Here is a 14948-nt window from a genome sequence, read left to right on the forward strand (position 1 = left end):
AACGGGGTGAACGTGAGGACTCTGCACAGACAGTGACCCAGCGGGGAATCAAACCTGGGACCCTGGCGCTATGAAGCCACAGTGCTAGCCACTTGTGCTACCGTGCTGCCCAATTTCCCTTGAGAAGGTTGTGGTGAGCTGACTTCTTGAACTACCACTGTCCATGTGGTGTATGTACACACACACTGCTGTTAGGAATGGAGCTCCAGGACCTAACAACAGTGAAGGAACAGTGATATCGTTCCAAGTTAGGATGGTGTGTGGCTTTCCAGCATTTTTTGTTTTCATTTCATGTTTATTATGAGTATCCAATGAGCCTTAGCTCAGTGATACTAGTGTTGATGTTAAGTAGGTTTAGGGGTCAGACTTTGTTGTGATGGTTCCCACACTTCGACATTCCTTAGTTGTCATGAAGAAAGACAGTTTTGTATCTCATCTTGTTCAGAGTATTGGCAAAAAAGGGTAGATAGCAAGAATTGTTTTTATATATGTTCCAACTATTTATTATAAAAACAAGAAGCCTTGTCTTTATAGGTTCATACTTTAGACAAGATTTCAACAAGTCCGGTTGCTAATGAGTTCGTGAGTGACGCATATGATACATCATCCCTAAACCAGGAAGACTTCTTGAGGGGCATGGAACAATTAGGCATGAGTGGTGATCAGACAGCATCTATTGAAGCTGGTAGGTGCAACAGAAAAATAATCAAGCTAAAACCTATTTTATTTTGTCCTTGGATGAAGGAAAAATGGTACATACTCCGATAAAATACATTATTTCTGAATATGAGTCTGTTTGAAATAATCAATTATCGCACATTCTGTGCAAATCTTCATTTAAAACCATATCTGTAAAGAGACTGCACTCTTTAATTGAGTACCATAATTGATACAAGTTACAAGGCAGCCTCCAAATTGCCCCAAAATGACTTGGTGTGGTACTCATGTTTTTGTGACTGATTCTTGAAGTTCTTTTCTTTAATTTTAAGAATAGAGTTTCTTTGAGTAAGCATTTAGTTTCACAGCTTATTGACCAAAATACGATTATGTAATTTAAAATAAAGGGTAACTCTTTTGTCAAGTGCTGCTATTGAAAGAAAATGATATTTAAACACTTGTACATGAAACAGTTTGGTTCCATTAATGCCGTGGGACAGCCATGAATGAAATGAGCTTGCTTTTTGTATGTCACGTACAGTACTATTACAGTTTGCATTCTTCTGTGAAGAAAAGCACCAGTAATCAATTCTTCAGTTTGATTACACCTACCTTAGTCTTCTGACATACCTGGTGTAGCAGGAATTCTGTTCAGTTGCCTCAGTATGGTTCGAGAGTTTTATTCGATTTTAAAATGAAAGGCAATTTATAAAAATAGGATCACAACCTGAAGCACTCAATGGGCGGTTCCCCCATGATCCTTCTCATCTTATTTTAAAGACTCTTGGAACAACGGTCCATCGTAATTTTCTGCCGAATCATTTATTTTTTAAAAGCAGTTCTCAGTATGTTTACGCAACTATCTCCTAAATTCAGACTGGCAATAGAATCTCAGTGTGATAGGCAATTAATCACTTGTACTGGTCACTTAGAAATCACATTCCACTTTCAAGACTTCAACTGTCACACGAAAATCTTTTCTCTGCTCCACCCTTGTTAGTAAGTGTACCATTCATTGTGAAATCATTATTTATTATTACTTTATTAACATTGCTACGTTACGGCGTGGCACTGCCTACAGCGCTGAGGACCCAGGTTCAATCCCGGTCCCGGGTCACTGTCCATGTGGAGTTTGCACATTCTCCCCATGTCTGCATGGGTCTCACCCCCACAGCCCAAAGATGTGCAGGGTAGGTAGACTGGCCAGGCTAAATTGCCCCTTAATTGGAAAATAAAATAATTGGGTACTTTAAATTTATTAAAAGAAAAAAAAATCATTGCTACTTTACGTTTCCAAAGTATTTGTTTTCATTTATCTAGTTTTCTTCTAGTTTCCTCTCCTCTCCTGAAAACACTGACTGCCCATAATAAAGTTTGGCCCTTCTGCCCTTGCCTCCTAAAAAGTTGCATTGTAGAACACCATTATGTAACATCAACATGCTTTAGCTTGATAAACAAGGCTCCACCTATTCCCCGTTCAATTTGAAGACTAATATTTACCACTCCATTATGAAATATTGCACTTGAAACAATGTGGAGTGCTCAGCACATTTTCCTGTCTACTCCACACAGTGCCAAATTGTTGGACCATTACAACCCAGACTAATGATAATCAGTAATTTATCACACACAAGCAGTGAGGCACACAAAATTCAATTCTAACAATGCAAATATTTCGAAAACAAGGGAGTAAATTATCTCCACAAGGGATTTCACTATTTGTTGTATTTCTTTCATGGGCTCATAAGTTTCAGGGGCGGGATTCTCCCCTACCTGGCGGGGCGGGGGGTTCCGGCGTAATGGAATGGCGGGAACCACTCCGGCGTCGGGCCGCCCCAAAAGTCTCCGCACCTTTAGGGGCCAAGCCCTCACCTTGAGGGGCTAGGCCCGTGCCGGAGTGGTTTGCGCTCCACCGGCTGGCGGGAAAGGCCTGTGGCGCCACGCCAGCCGGGGCCGAAAGGTCTACGCCGGGCAACGCGGGTCGGCGCATGCGCGGGAGTGTCAGCGGTTGCTGACGTCATCCCCACGCATGCGCAGGGGAGGGGGTCTCTGCCGCCTCTGCCATAGTGAAGACCATGGCAAAGGCGTAAGAAAAAGAGTGCCCTCACGGCACAGGCCCGCCCGTGGATTGGTGGGCCCCGATCGCAGTCCAGGCCACCGTGGGGGCACCCCCCGGGGCCAGATCGCCCCGCCCCGACCCCCCCCCCCCCCCCCCCCGGAACCCGGAGCCTGCCCGCGCCGCCTTGTCCCGCCATTCAAAAGGTGGTTTAATCCACGCTGGCGGGACAGGCATTCCAGCAGCGGGACTTCGGCCCATCGCAGGCCGTAGAATCGGCGGGGGTGGGACCGTCGCGGCGCGATTCCCGGCGCGGCGCGATTCCCACCCCCACCGAATCTCTGGTGGCGGAGACTTCGGGACACAGCGGGGGCGGGATTCACGCCAGCCCCCGGCGATTCTCCGACCCGGCGTGGGGTCGGGGAATCTTGCCCCAGGTCTCTTGGATGAAATTATTTTTGGAAGACTTTTTAGTGGAATATTAGTACTGAGTGATATGAAATACCTGGATACCTGGTATCAACGGAGCCTAGTCATCAGTGGACTAATCTAAAAGCAGTGTTTTGGGGGTTAGTATATTGAGATGGATAGGAAACTGGTTGGCAGACAGGAAATAAAGAGTAAGAATAAACGGGTCCTTTTCTGAATGGCAGACTGACGAATGGGATTCCGCAGGGATCAGTGTTGGGACTCCAGCTATTCACATTATATATTAATGATGTCGATGAGAGAACTGAATGTAATGTCTCCAAATTCGCAAATGACACAAAGCTGGGTGTGAGGTTGAGCTCTGAGGAGGATGCAGAGATGCTTCAGTGTGATTTGGACAAGCTGAGTGAGTGGGCAGATGTACAGCCGATGCAGTATAATGTGGATAAATGCGAGGTCATGCACTTTGGTAGCAAAAACAGGAAGGCAGATTATTATCTGAATGGCTATAGATTGAGAGAGGGGAATGTGAAATGAGACCTGGGTATTTTCATACAGCAGTGGGTATTTTCATACAGCAGTCACTGAAGGTAAGCAGACAGGTGCAGCAGGCAATGAAGAAGCAAATGGTATGTTGGCCTTCACAGCAAGAGGATTTGTGTACAGCAGCAGGGATGTCTTGCTGCAATTATACAAGGCCATGGTGAAACCACACCTGGAATATTGTATGAAGTTTTGCTCTCCTTATTTGAGGGAGAATGCTCTTACTCTAGAGGGAGTGCAGAGAAGGTTTACCACACTGATTCATGAGATGGTGGGATTGATGTATGAGGAGAGATTGAGCCGGTTAGGATTATATTTGCTGGAGTTCAGAAGAATGAAGGGGAATCTCATAGAAACCTATAAAATACTAATAGGACTAGACAGGGTAGATGCAGAAAGGACCTTCCCGATGGTGCGGGAGTCCAGAAGCCAGGATCACAGTCTAAGGATACGGGTAGACCATTTAGGAATGAGATGAGGATACATTTCTTCACTCAGAGAATGGCGAGCCTTTGGAATTCACTATCACAGAAAGTCATTGAGGCCAAAACATTGTGTGTTTTCAAGAAGGAGTTAAATATAGCTCTTGGGGCTAAAAGGGATGTGGGGTTGGGGGGGGGAACAGGCTGATGAGTTAGATTCATAGAACATACAGTGCAGAAGGAGCCATTCAGCCTATCGAGTCTGCACCGACCCTTGGAAAAAGCACCCTATTTGAGCCCAAGCGTTTACCCTATCCCCATAACCCAGTAACCCCACATCCCACCTAACCTTTTGGACACTAAGGGGAAATTTAGTGTGGCTAATTCACCTTACCTGCACCTTTGGACTGTGGGAGGAATCCGGAGCATCTGGAGGAAAACCACACAGACACAGGGAGAAAGTGCAAACTCCACACAGTTACCTGAGGCTGGAATTGAACCCGTGTCCCTGGAGCTGTGGGGCAGCAGTGCTAACCACTGCACCACCCTGCCGCCCCATTATTAGCCATGATCATAATGAATGGCAGAGCAGACTCAAAAGACCGAATGGTCCTCCTGCTCCTATTTTCTATGTTTCTAAGTGAACAATTTGATTCTACCTATAAGACAATCAACTGAGTTCAAATTTGCTATGCAAAGGACCATTACAAGGCTCAGTTATGAGCAACTTGACACCACATTTTCTAGGCAATATGCATTTTGAAATTCCTCCTAGAAATCCTCCTCCTCTTCCAGGTACCAAGTCCTAAGAGGTCATTGGCAATCATGGACTTCCATTGGATTGGTCTGTGACAAAGTACTGCAGTGGTTTGCCATTGCCTCCTGCAGCATGGCCAACCAGGAAACTCTCTCACTGTCATCAGACATTGGAAGGATTTACAGGCTGATAATCAACATCTTTTGCCACGTTATGGCCATCAAGTCCCTAGGTAGGATATGAACCCAGAGCTTCTGCTCAGAGATGGGACACTACCACTGCGCCTGAAGACCTCATCCTAGAATAAGGCCCACTTTATTTGCTTAATAACCAGGTTTATCCCATTTAACAAACGCTTACATTTAGAGGCTATTATTTTATTCGTTCATTGAATGTGGGTGTTGCTGCCAAGACCAGCATTTATTGCCCAACCCTACTTGCCCTTGAGAGGGTAGTGGTGAGCTGCCGTCTTGAATACAGCCCATATTGCCTGCTTAATCCCTTGTGCTTAGTAATAAGGTATTGGTAAGTAAAACATGTATTTGCGGGAAACACAATTGGGTTGATTAATAATGTGAGGACAGCTTTTGTGTATATTTATATAATATAAAATATTAGCCAGGGCAGTAAGTCCCAGTAACCTGTACAATCATTGTGGAACATCACCACTTGGCTTGGATCCTGTTCTTGTCTGCGACACAAAGGAATTCTTTTTTTGGATATTGACCTAGAGTAGGAAACCTGACTGAGGTTTTTTTGGAGTGTCTCCTAACCCAGTGGTGCTAAACTGGGTTATAGTCATTCTAATTATTGCATGTAACCTTTAAATGTTCATTGTTGTAAATGTCCACAGATTAATCATTCTTTCTATCCCAAGCAGGTGACATTCCAGAGTGGGAAAAGGAGCTACAAAGAGAACTTCAGGAGTTTGAAATTGTTGACGTGAAAGCAAATGTCAGTGATGCCTGGGAGAAGGAAATTGAGGAGATGCTTCAAGAAGATGATTAAATAGTTGAAAACATGACCCTATAATAAGATTTCCACTTTTTGGAGACAAGTGCTTTGTATTAGACTCATTATCTCAAAACGTTCCTGGAGAAATACAGAATGCTATGAATAAATCTTTTGTTTCTTCGGGTGGGATTTAAGCTTGACTACGGGCAGAATTCTCTGGGCCTCATTCGTCCCGCCAGCACTACCAGTAATAATGGAGAGTTTTGTGTGCAGCCAAAACACCATTCACTGCAGTGGGACCAGCCGCGGGTGAGAACGAAGAATTCCAACAGCAGCTTTATTATTACCACATTTTGTACTTTTTGAACCATGATAAGAAAAACAGGTGATTCCTGTGCATTTCAAATGATGAAAAACATTTAAGAAAGGTAAGAAGCCGTAAGTATTGTAGTTTTCAACTGTAGCTGAAGGTCACGTCTTTTGTTAACGATATTTAATTTCTCTCTATATAAACTGTGACTTTTCTTAAAACATGCGTGCCTCATAGAATCTTCTCTTTGTGCCTATCCCAGCCAATACACACAGTAGACCAATGGGTTCAGGGTGGTATAGCGCATTGATATAGTGTGTTGTATTGACAGTGTAAGACCCAGGATTCCCAATTCCTTGCACGGTGGGTTCTGAACTTCAGGCTGTGCTATCAAAGGCTACTGGAGTAAAGTAGTGATTTTGGAACAAAGAAAATACAAACGAAAGAGAAAATGCTGGAAAATCTCAGGAAGTCTGGCAGCATCTGTCGGGAGAAAAAATAGCTAACGTTTCGAGTCCGATGACTCTTTGTCAAAGCAGTTTTGCTGCTTTGCCAGACTTGCTGAGATTTTCCAGCATTTTCTCTTTCGTTTCAGATTCCAGCATCCGCAGTAATTTGCTTTTACAATGTACCCTAAATATTCGGTAGAACTCAGTAGCCTTCTGCGGACCATTTAAGAAAGCACACAGTGAGCAATCCATAGAATTACTTTGAGGAGTCCACGAGTTGTTCAGAACTTTGATCAGTGACTTGGAGAAGGATGATTTTGTTTTCAGGTAGGCTTTAGAAACTCGTTCAGATGCTGGATTTGGCTTCCCAGTAATACAGGAAGATCCCATATTTGACTTGTGACCGGTTCTGTTTGACTAGTCTTAGATGGGGTGACCGGAAAATATTGACATGAAGTTATTTGTTCCCTGTGGAATTATTCTGTCCGTGCATACAAGACTTTAGTAATATTGTGATACTGCAAGGTGTATAGGGATGAACAGTATTTATTGGGTTCAAAGGCCTTCCTTGCATCTTCAAATATAAAATTTGATATGAGTGATGCAAAAATGTTTGATTTTCTTTGCCTTATGTATATTGTATATGTTTATGGCTGTGCCTGAAGTTATTTTATCTTTTTTACAAATGTCATTTATAAATTTTAAGCAAAGATTCCTATCAATAACAAATAGAAATAGAAAGGTGATTCACCCAATTTCATACCATTTAGAATCTGGTTAGAGCTTTATTGGCAAGACCTTGGAATCAGATCAGTTGCATACTCTCTGAATCAGGGAGTGGATTCTGGAGCGGGAACGATGTTAAATGTTTTTGCTACAAAAAGTGTACAGTGAAAATAAATGCTGTGCAAAATTGGAAATCTTTCAGCAGTTTTTAGTTTACTAGAAGTATCTTTGAATCATTATCAATGGAGAGTGGGGGAAATGCTGTTTGTATTTGTGACTTACGAAGTCCCTAGCCGACAAAATCTCTGCTCAGAAAATAAGTCAGTAAACAATGGAGCGACATAATGATGTGGGTTGGACAGCCATAATTACTCTTGTGAATTTCTGTATCTGATTTAGTAAAGAATTGCAATGCTCTGCACAACCCTTTAGAAGTTGTTAAAATAGAGGCTCTTGTTTTAGTTCAGGAGACTTCTTGAATCGTGTGGGACTTGATTTCTGACATAGCTTTTTCTGAATATCCTAGCAGCATTTTAACAAAGGCACTGTAAAATGCAAGAGACGATTAGCTCTTGAAAGGTAACTGTCGCTATTAGGCACAGCTTAAGAACATAAAGAAAACATAAAAATCATGGAGTAAAAATTCTTCTGTGTTCATCAAAACACAATTTTCCCTCGATTAAAGTGAGTGAAAAATGTGTGGGCTGAAAACACATGTGAAATGTCTGCTCCCATCCTTCATTGAACAGAACAACCAAATGTTTTCACAGAAACATGCATATTCAACAAGCACATGGTTTTAACTTGTGTGGGCAGAAATTATTTGGATCCTATAAGTATGCCAAAAATGTAAGTTTCTGCCAAGTGTTTTGGGATTATTTTTTTCCTTCCTGAGGCAAAAGGGGAAGACTATATTATGCATTTTTTTCCCCAACCAACGCAAATGGTCAAAATTCTGTTTACAAAATTATTTTCAACAAAGCTTTCTCATTCATTTATATCCTTTTAAAAATGTAGAACCATGTTCAAAAAAGTACTGTACTTTTAAATTTGTAAATGCTGTTTCCAAGAGGTTATTGGGTATTGTGGAACTTAGCAAACATTCTGAAATTCTTGCACATTACACAGCGATGATCACTTCATAGAAATGCTTACTTCGCTCTGTGATCATGAAAGGTGCCAGATAAATGGAAGTTTTATTGTTTGTGATAGAAAGACTTACATTCATATAATGCCTCTAATGATCTTGGTAAATCTCGAAGCACTTTATAGAGAAGTGCTTTTGAAGTGGAAGTTGCAATGTACAGATTAGAAAAGTTTCCATACTAAATGTAAATTTCAAAATGACACAAATATATTAATGGGGAAATGTTTTTAAACATGGTGTGTTAATTGGTGTTGCTGATCCAGTCTTGCAGTGTCCCATGTTGGAATCAGTTACTTGATCTCATCCTAGTCAGCAGTGGGAGTAGTAAAATACATTTCTTTGCCCACAATTATAGATTTTTTTAAAACAACCAAGATTCGTGTCTCCAGCTGTTATTATTGACCCCATCATTGTACAAACATTGGGTGAGGTTGGGATCTGGCTCAGCTGTTCTTTTCAATCCCTGTGCCCCTTGCAACCAAATTGTTTCCCATCATTCACTGCCTTGGCACGCATCTGAAGAATGGGAAATTCTGCACTTGGGAAATGTATCAGTGGACAGCCTGTGTCCCCACCATGAGTAACTAGCTTCAGAAAGAAAAAAATTGACAGGGAGCAAGGAACAAGCAATTATTTATGTCTGGTTAAAATGCTCCGCGGCCACAAGTTTTAATGCACGCCTTATGTGGTTGCGAAATTTGCAAGTTTTACAATTTGACAGGTGTAACTTCAGACAACTTGTAAACATAAGGGCATCACGAAAACCATTTAAAGAACAAGTCCCATGAAGAGACTTTAGAGGATTAAGCTCATGATTCAATCACAAGCCCAGCTGTGTTTCTTCAGTACAAATGTAGCATTGTATTTAAGATGTTGCACATCTTTCAGTTAACTGGTTTTGTGTGTAATCTGAAAGACTATTTACTGTTGCATTCTGTATATGAAAGATTGTTACACAAACTATATTGCCAATGTGATTTAATTAAATATATATGTATGAATGTGGCAGATGTACTTACATTGCAGAATTATATTTTAATTTTAATTTTGCCAGCTATTTTAAGTTTGGAATCCTTAGATTCCAAGGGGTAAATGCGGCAAGGGGTAAATGGTGGTGTAGAGGTAGTGTCACTGAACGAGTAATCCGGAGGCTCAGACTAATGCTGTAGGGACACGGGTTCAAAACCATGCTAACGTGTGGAATTTGAATTCAGTTAATAAATCTGGACTTGAAAGCTAGTATCAGTAATGGGGACCATGTTGATTGTTGTATAAACCTATCTGGTTCACTTATGCTATTTGGGATGGAAATCTGCCATCCTCACTGGTCTGACCTATATGTGACCCCAGAACCACTGTGATGCGGTCGATTCTTAACTGCCCCCTGAAATAGCTGAGCAGGCCATTCAGGGCAATTGGGGATCGACAACAAATGTTTTTTTTAAAATTTAGAGTACCCAATTAATTTTTTCCAATTTAGGGGCAATTTTAGCATGTTCAATCCACCTACCTTGCACATCTTTGGGTTGTGGGGGCGAAACCCACGCAGACACTGGGAGAATGTGCAAACTCCAGGCAACAAATGTTGGCCATGCCAGCAACTCCCACATCCCATGAAAGAATAGAGTGTTCCCTTTTCCTTGGCCAGTTCGCCTGCCCAATTTTATTTTGTGCTTTAAAGATATATATCTATATTTGCTATTCCTAGCACCTATATATGCATTAGCTTCAATTCTCAAGTCGATACTTCTAAATATTTTTAGATTATTGAATAATGTAAAACATAAGGAAAAGGAATAGGTTATATGGACAATTGAACCTGCTTCACCATTCAGTAAAAACATAGTACGAAGTCTCACAACACCAGGTTAAAGTCCAACAGGTTTGTTTCGATGTCACTAGCTTTCGGAGCGCTGCTCCTTCCTCAGGTGAATGAAGAGATATATTCCAGAAACATATATATAGACAAATTCAAAGATGCCAGACAATGCTTGGAATACGAGCATTAGCAGGTGATTAAATCTTTACAGATCCAGAGATGGGATAACCCCAGGTTAAAGAGGTGTGAATTGTGTCAAGCCAGGTCAGTAAAAACATGGCTGAGCTTGGACCTCACTTTCCCACATCCCTTGATTCCCCTAAAATCCGAAAATCCAATTATCTCGGTCTTGACTATGCTCAACAATTGAGCTTCAAAGAAGAGTCCTGTTCGATTCAAAACATTGGGCGGGTTTCTTCAGTCCCCCAACTGTGTTGCTCAGCGACGCCCCATCCGCTGTGGCAGGATTCTCTCCTGACCCCACCCCCGCGGCTTGTCAATGGGATTTCCCATTGAAGCCACCCCATCACCCCATGCTTCCGGGAAACCCTTGGGCAGGGGTGTACTGTCAGCGAGAAAAGAGAATCCCAACGGCCGGAGAATTCCAGCCATTAACTGTTTCAAAGCATAAATAAAGCCATTAACTGTCTCCCTCTCCACAGGTACTGCCAGACCTGCAGAGCTTTTCCAGTACTTTTTTTTTGTACCTCCAACGCTGCTGTATTTTGATTTTGCTGGATATATCTTCGTTGGTACCCCACTCTGTAGTTTATTTGTACACTGAGCCATAAAAAAAAGTTAACTAGTTGCTAGTTTATGTCCAGGGACATTTACTTCATGTCCACTTTTATTTGCTTTGTTTGTTGTTGTTTAAACAAGGATTTCACAATGTGCCTCACTGCATTCTCCCCCCTCCTCCTCCTCCTCCACCACCCCACCCCCCACCACCACCACCACCAGATATAAAAAATCGAATTCTTAAATAACCAAGGCTTAAACATATTTTTTCTACTTTTCAGTTTGAGGTACAAATGTCACTGCAATGGTTTAATGATTTGCCATCAAATAAACTAGAGTGTGTACAAGTACGATGGCATCTTTCATTGCTGAACTGAATCTTCTGTTCCTGATATCTTGCTGATAACATCTCATGAATTGTATCAAATCTCACAATGACTCAAAAGAAGACCAACTTTTATCCCGTGATTTAACAAGGTCTCACTTTGGAAAGCTTTGCAGTTCCACAGTATCCTTTGCAATGGTGATTTGTTTAATCAATTTGTACTTCTGCAGCACCCAATAATTTAAAAGACCCAATTTTGTGAACTTTGGGGGTCATTCTGTGCATTTATGCTTTGATTTTTTAATAGTCTCTAAAATTTGTTTCCAGTTGTTCATTTGAAGCCTACTTGTGACAATAAGCGATTTTCTTTCTTTAATTTCTTTCTTTCTTTCCACCTAGCCAGACACGGGGGGGAACGTGCAAACCCCACACACACAACCACCCAAGGCCGGAATTGAACCTGGGTCCCTGGCATTGTGAGGCAGCAGTGCTAACCTTTGTGCCACCATGCCGTGTAAATGCTCCTTGCATGTATTTTGGCACGTTAGTGGGCCGTGTTACCATTTCACCTTCCATCTTGTCAACACAATGTAGCACACTCATTCTATCATTGACGTTAAAAAATCTACACTAGAAATGTACTCATACACTTTGTGGTTGTGGAGCACTGGTTAATGATCAGAAGCAGCTTGGAAAACAGGTGTTCATTGTTCTCCGACCAAAAACAGTTCATTTTTCACACTCGTGGATTAAATTTGCAATCGTCATTCTGCTTGTTAGTACCACCCGATGGTGTAATTACCCACTGAGATAGGGAGTGACTCTCTCCCAAGTCTGCTCCCAGCTTTGATTACATGGTGAATTTAAAACCAATCCATGCTTTTATGTCACACCAGTGAAGTATTTTAAAATTCAATTCATTCCATTAGGTTGTGATTTTTTCCCCCCATTAAAACAAGGCTACTTTTCAAAGAATCAGCCAAAATAAAAATGCACAGTAACAACATACTACTTACTGCCTGAAGACTGGTTTGGAGGTATAATTTACTACACTTAAGTCTAGATCAAAATAACAATTCAATTACTAACTAAAAGTACCATTTAACATATGTTATATGTTCTTCAAATCTTTTGAGTAAAAATCACATTTAGTAAACAAACAACCTTTTATTGTACAATAAGTGCCCATTTGTGTTTTTTTATTAATAATTCACAATATATTTATATTGTAAGAATAATGTAAAAATTGCCATAGTCACAGATTACCAGTGGCTGCTTTCTCTTTTGAGGTGATGATTTAACCTGAGAATCACCACACCTCCAGTGAGGGGGCAAGGGTGAGAAGGCGGAGCCTTCATGAAGTTTTTAAAAATATTTTTATTTAAGTTTTTCATTTATGACAGGCACATTTAGGGCAGCGCGGTGGCGCAGTGGGTAGCACTGCAGTCTCACGGCGCCGAGGTCCCAGGTTCGATCCCGACTCTGGGTCACTGTCCGTGTGGAGTTTGAACATTCTCCCCGTGTTTGCGTGGGTTTCGCCCCCACAACCCAAAGATATGCAGGGTAGGTGGATTGAACACGCTAAATTGCCCCTTAATTGGAAAAATGAATTGGGTATTCTAAAAAAAAAAAATTTAAATGACAGGCAAATTTAATAGACATGTAATTCAATTACACATTTGCGTCAGTCATAACAAACTTATAAGTAAGTTACGCCATTTTACTATAAATACCCGAAATGTGATCTAAATTTACACTTGCGTTAAAGCATAATAAAAAAGAGAAAAGTGACCTATTTACATTGTTGTAACCAGCGTGATAAATATATAGTCAGAGCTGCCCCTTTGTAGCCTAAGTACTGCACCCCAGGAAGAAGCAAAACAGATGAGGTCTGGCACAGTGGTTACACCCTTTGTATGGCAGCATTGCTGTTTGTGGGCACCCACGTCCCTCAGTGTATTGTGAAGATTTCACCTTCCCTCGCTGTGGTGTGTGTGTCCCAATCTTGCCCATTCTGGCTAGGGGCTTCGAAACGTGGAAGAGCAGGTCATCCACATAGAGAGAGAGAGAGACTGCTCCCTGTCACCTTTCTGAATGCCTCTCCACCCCTTTGCTGATCTAAGACCGATGGTCAGTGGCTCAATTGCCAGTTCAAACAGCAGCGGGGCAACGGGTATCCCTGCCTCAATGCTCTGTGCAACTGGAAATAGAGCTGATGGTGTTGGTTCGCATGCTCTCCATGCCTGTGCTGTACAGTAGTTTCACCCACAAGATGAACACTGGCCCAAACCCAAGCCTTTCAAGCACCTTCATGAGATACCTCCATTTTATTTTCGAAATTTAGAATATCCAATTCTTTTTTTTCCAATTAAGGGGCAATTTTGCATAGCCAATCCACCTACCCTGCACACCTTTGGGTTGTGGGGTGAGACCCGCACAGACACAATGTGTAAACTCCACATGAACAGTGACCCGGGGCCAGGATCGAACCCGGGACCAAGTGGCGGGATGCAGCAGTGCTAACCACTGCACTACTGTGTCACCCCCGGTACCTCCATTCTACTCGACTGAAGGCCTTCTCTGCATCCAGGGAGATGATCACTTCTGGTGTCTCCTCCGCATGTGGGATTCTAATTATGTTCAGGTATCTGATGTTCGACATTAGCTCTCTGCCCTTGACAAACCTGATCTAATCTTCCAAGATTACTTCTGGCAAGTGGCTCTCCAGTCACCTTGCCAGAGCTTTCACCAGGACTTTGGCGTCAGTGTTCAGAAGTGAGATGGGTCTTTAGAACCTGCACTCATAGAATTTACAGTGCAGAAGGAGGCCATTAGGCCCATCGAGTCTGCACTGGCTCTCGGAAAGAGCACCCTACCCAAGATCCATACCTCCACCCTATCCCCATAACCCAGTAACCCCACCCAACACTAAGGGCAATTTAGAATGGCCAATCCACCTAACCTGCACATCTTTGGACTGTGGGAGGAAACCGGAGCACCCGGAGGAAACCCACGCACACACGGGGAGGATGTGCAGACTCCGCACAGACAGTGACCCAAGCCGGAATCGAACTTGGGACTTTGGAGCTGTGAAGCAATTGTGCTATCCACAATGCTACCGTGCTGCCCATTGGGCCTTTGTCTTTTTTTGGTATCAGTGAGATCAAAACCTGTGTCAGTGTAGGTGGTAGGTGTGTGGGCAGTGCTGCTGCAAACTTCTTGTGTAAGTCCATCGGGAAACTGTCTCGTTCCGGTGCCTTCCCTGACTGCGTGGAATTAATGCATTCCATGATCTCTTCCAGTCCAGGCGATGCTTCCAATCCCTGTCTCTTTTCCTCTCCCACAACTGATATGTCCAGCGCATCAAAGAATTGTTTAAACTTCCAGTCACCCTCCAGGGGCTTGGAGGTGTACCATCCCTGGTAAAAGGTTGCCACGGCTCCGTTGATCTCATCTGGAGCCGTGACCACCCTACTGTTCCCATTCCTTACCTGTGCTATCTCCTTTATGGCAACCTGCTTCCTCAGCTGGTGTTCCAGTAGGTGTTCTCCATGCTCATAGAAGGCCGCCCGTGACTGGTGGAGCTGGTTCACTGCTTTCCCAGGGGAGAGCAGGT

At 42.6% G+C, this 14948-nt stretch overlaps 1 protein-coding gene across 4 annotated transcripts in view; it reads left to right on the forward strand.

The window, feature by feature from the left end:
- The window catches only part of LOC140411866 (synapse-associated protein 1-like), a 56301-nt gene extending 43330 nt beyond the window's left edge, over positions 1-12971 (forward strand). For 2 of the 4 annotated variants that reach the window (XM_072500777.1, XM_072500780.1), the window contains exons 8-9: positions 535-685; positions 5742-9455. In XM_072500777.1, coding sequence (XP_072356878.1) covers positions 535-685; positions 5742-5872 — 282 coding nt within the window. In that variant the 3' untranslated portion in view covers positions 5873-9455. Of the gene's footprint in view, positions 1-534; positions 686-5741; positions 9456-11731 lie in introns of those variants that run through there. The other 2 variants (XR_011941092.1, XM_072500779.1) reach the window with 2 other exon arrangements.
- Positions 12972-14948: the final 1977 nt, after the last annotated feature.

Source organism: Scyliorhinus torazame, chromosome 1 (assembly GCF_047496885.1).
Source record: "Scyliorhinus torazame isolate Kashiwa2021f chromosome 1, sScyTor2.1, whole genome shotgun sequence".
In the NCBI taxonomy this organism is placed as follows: Eukaryota; Metazoa; Chordata; class Chondrichthyes; order Carcharhiniformes; family Scyliorhinidae; genus Scyliorhinus; species Scyliorhinus torazame.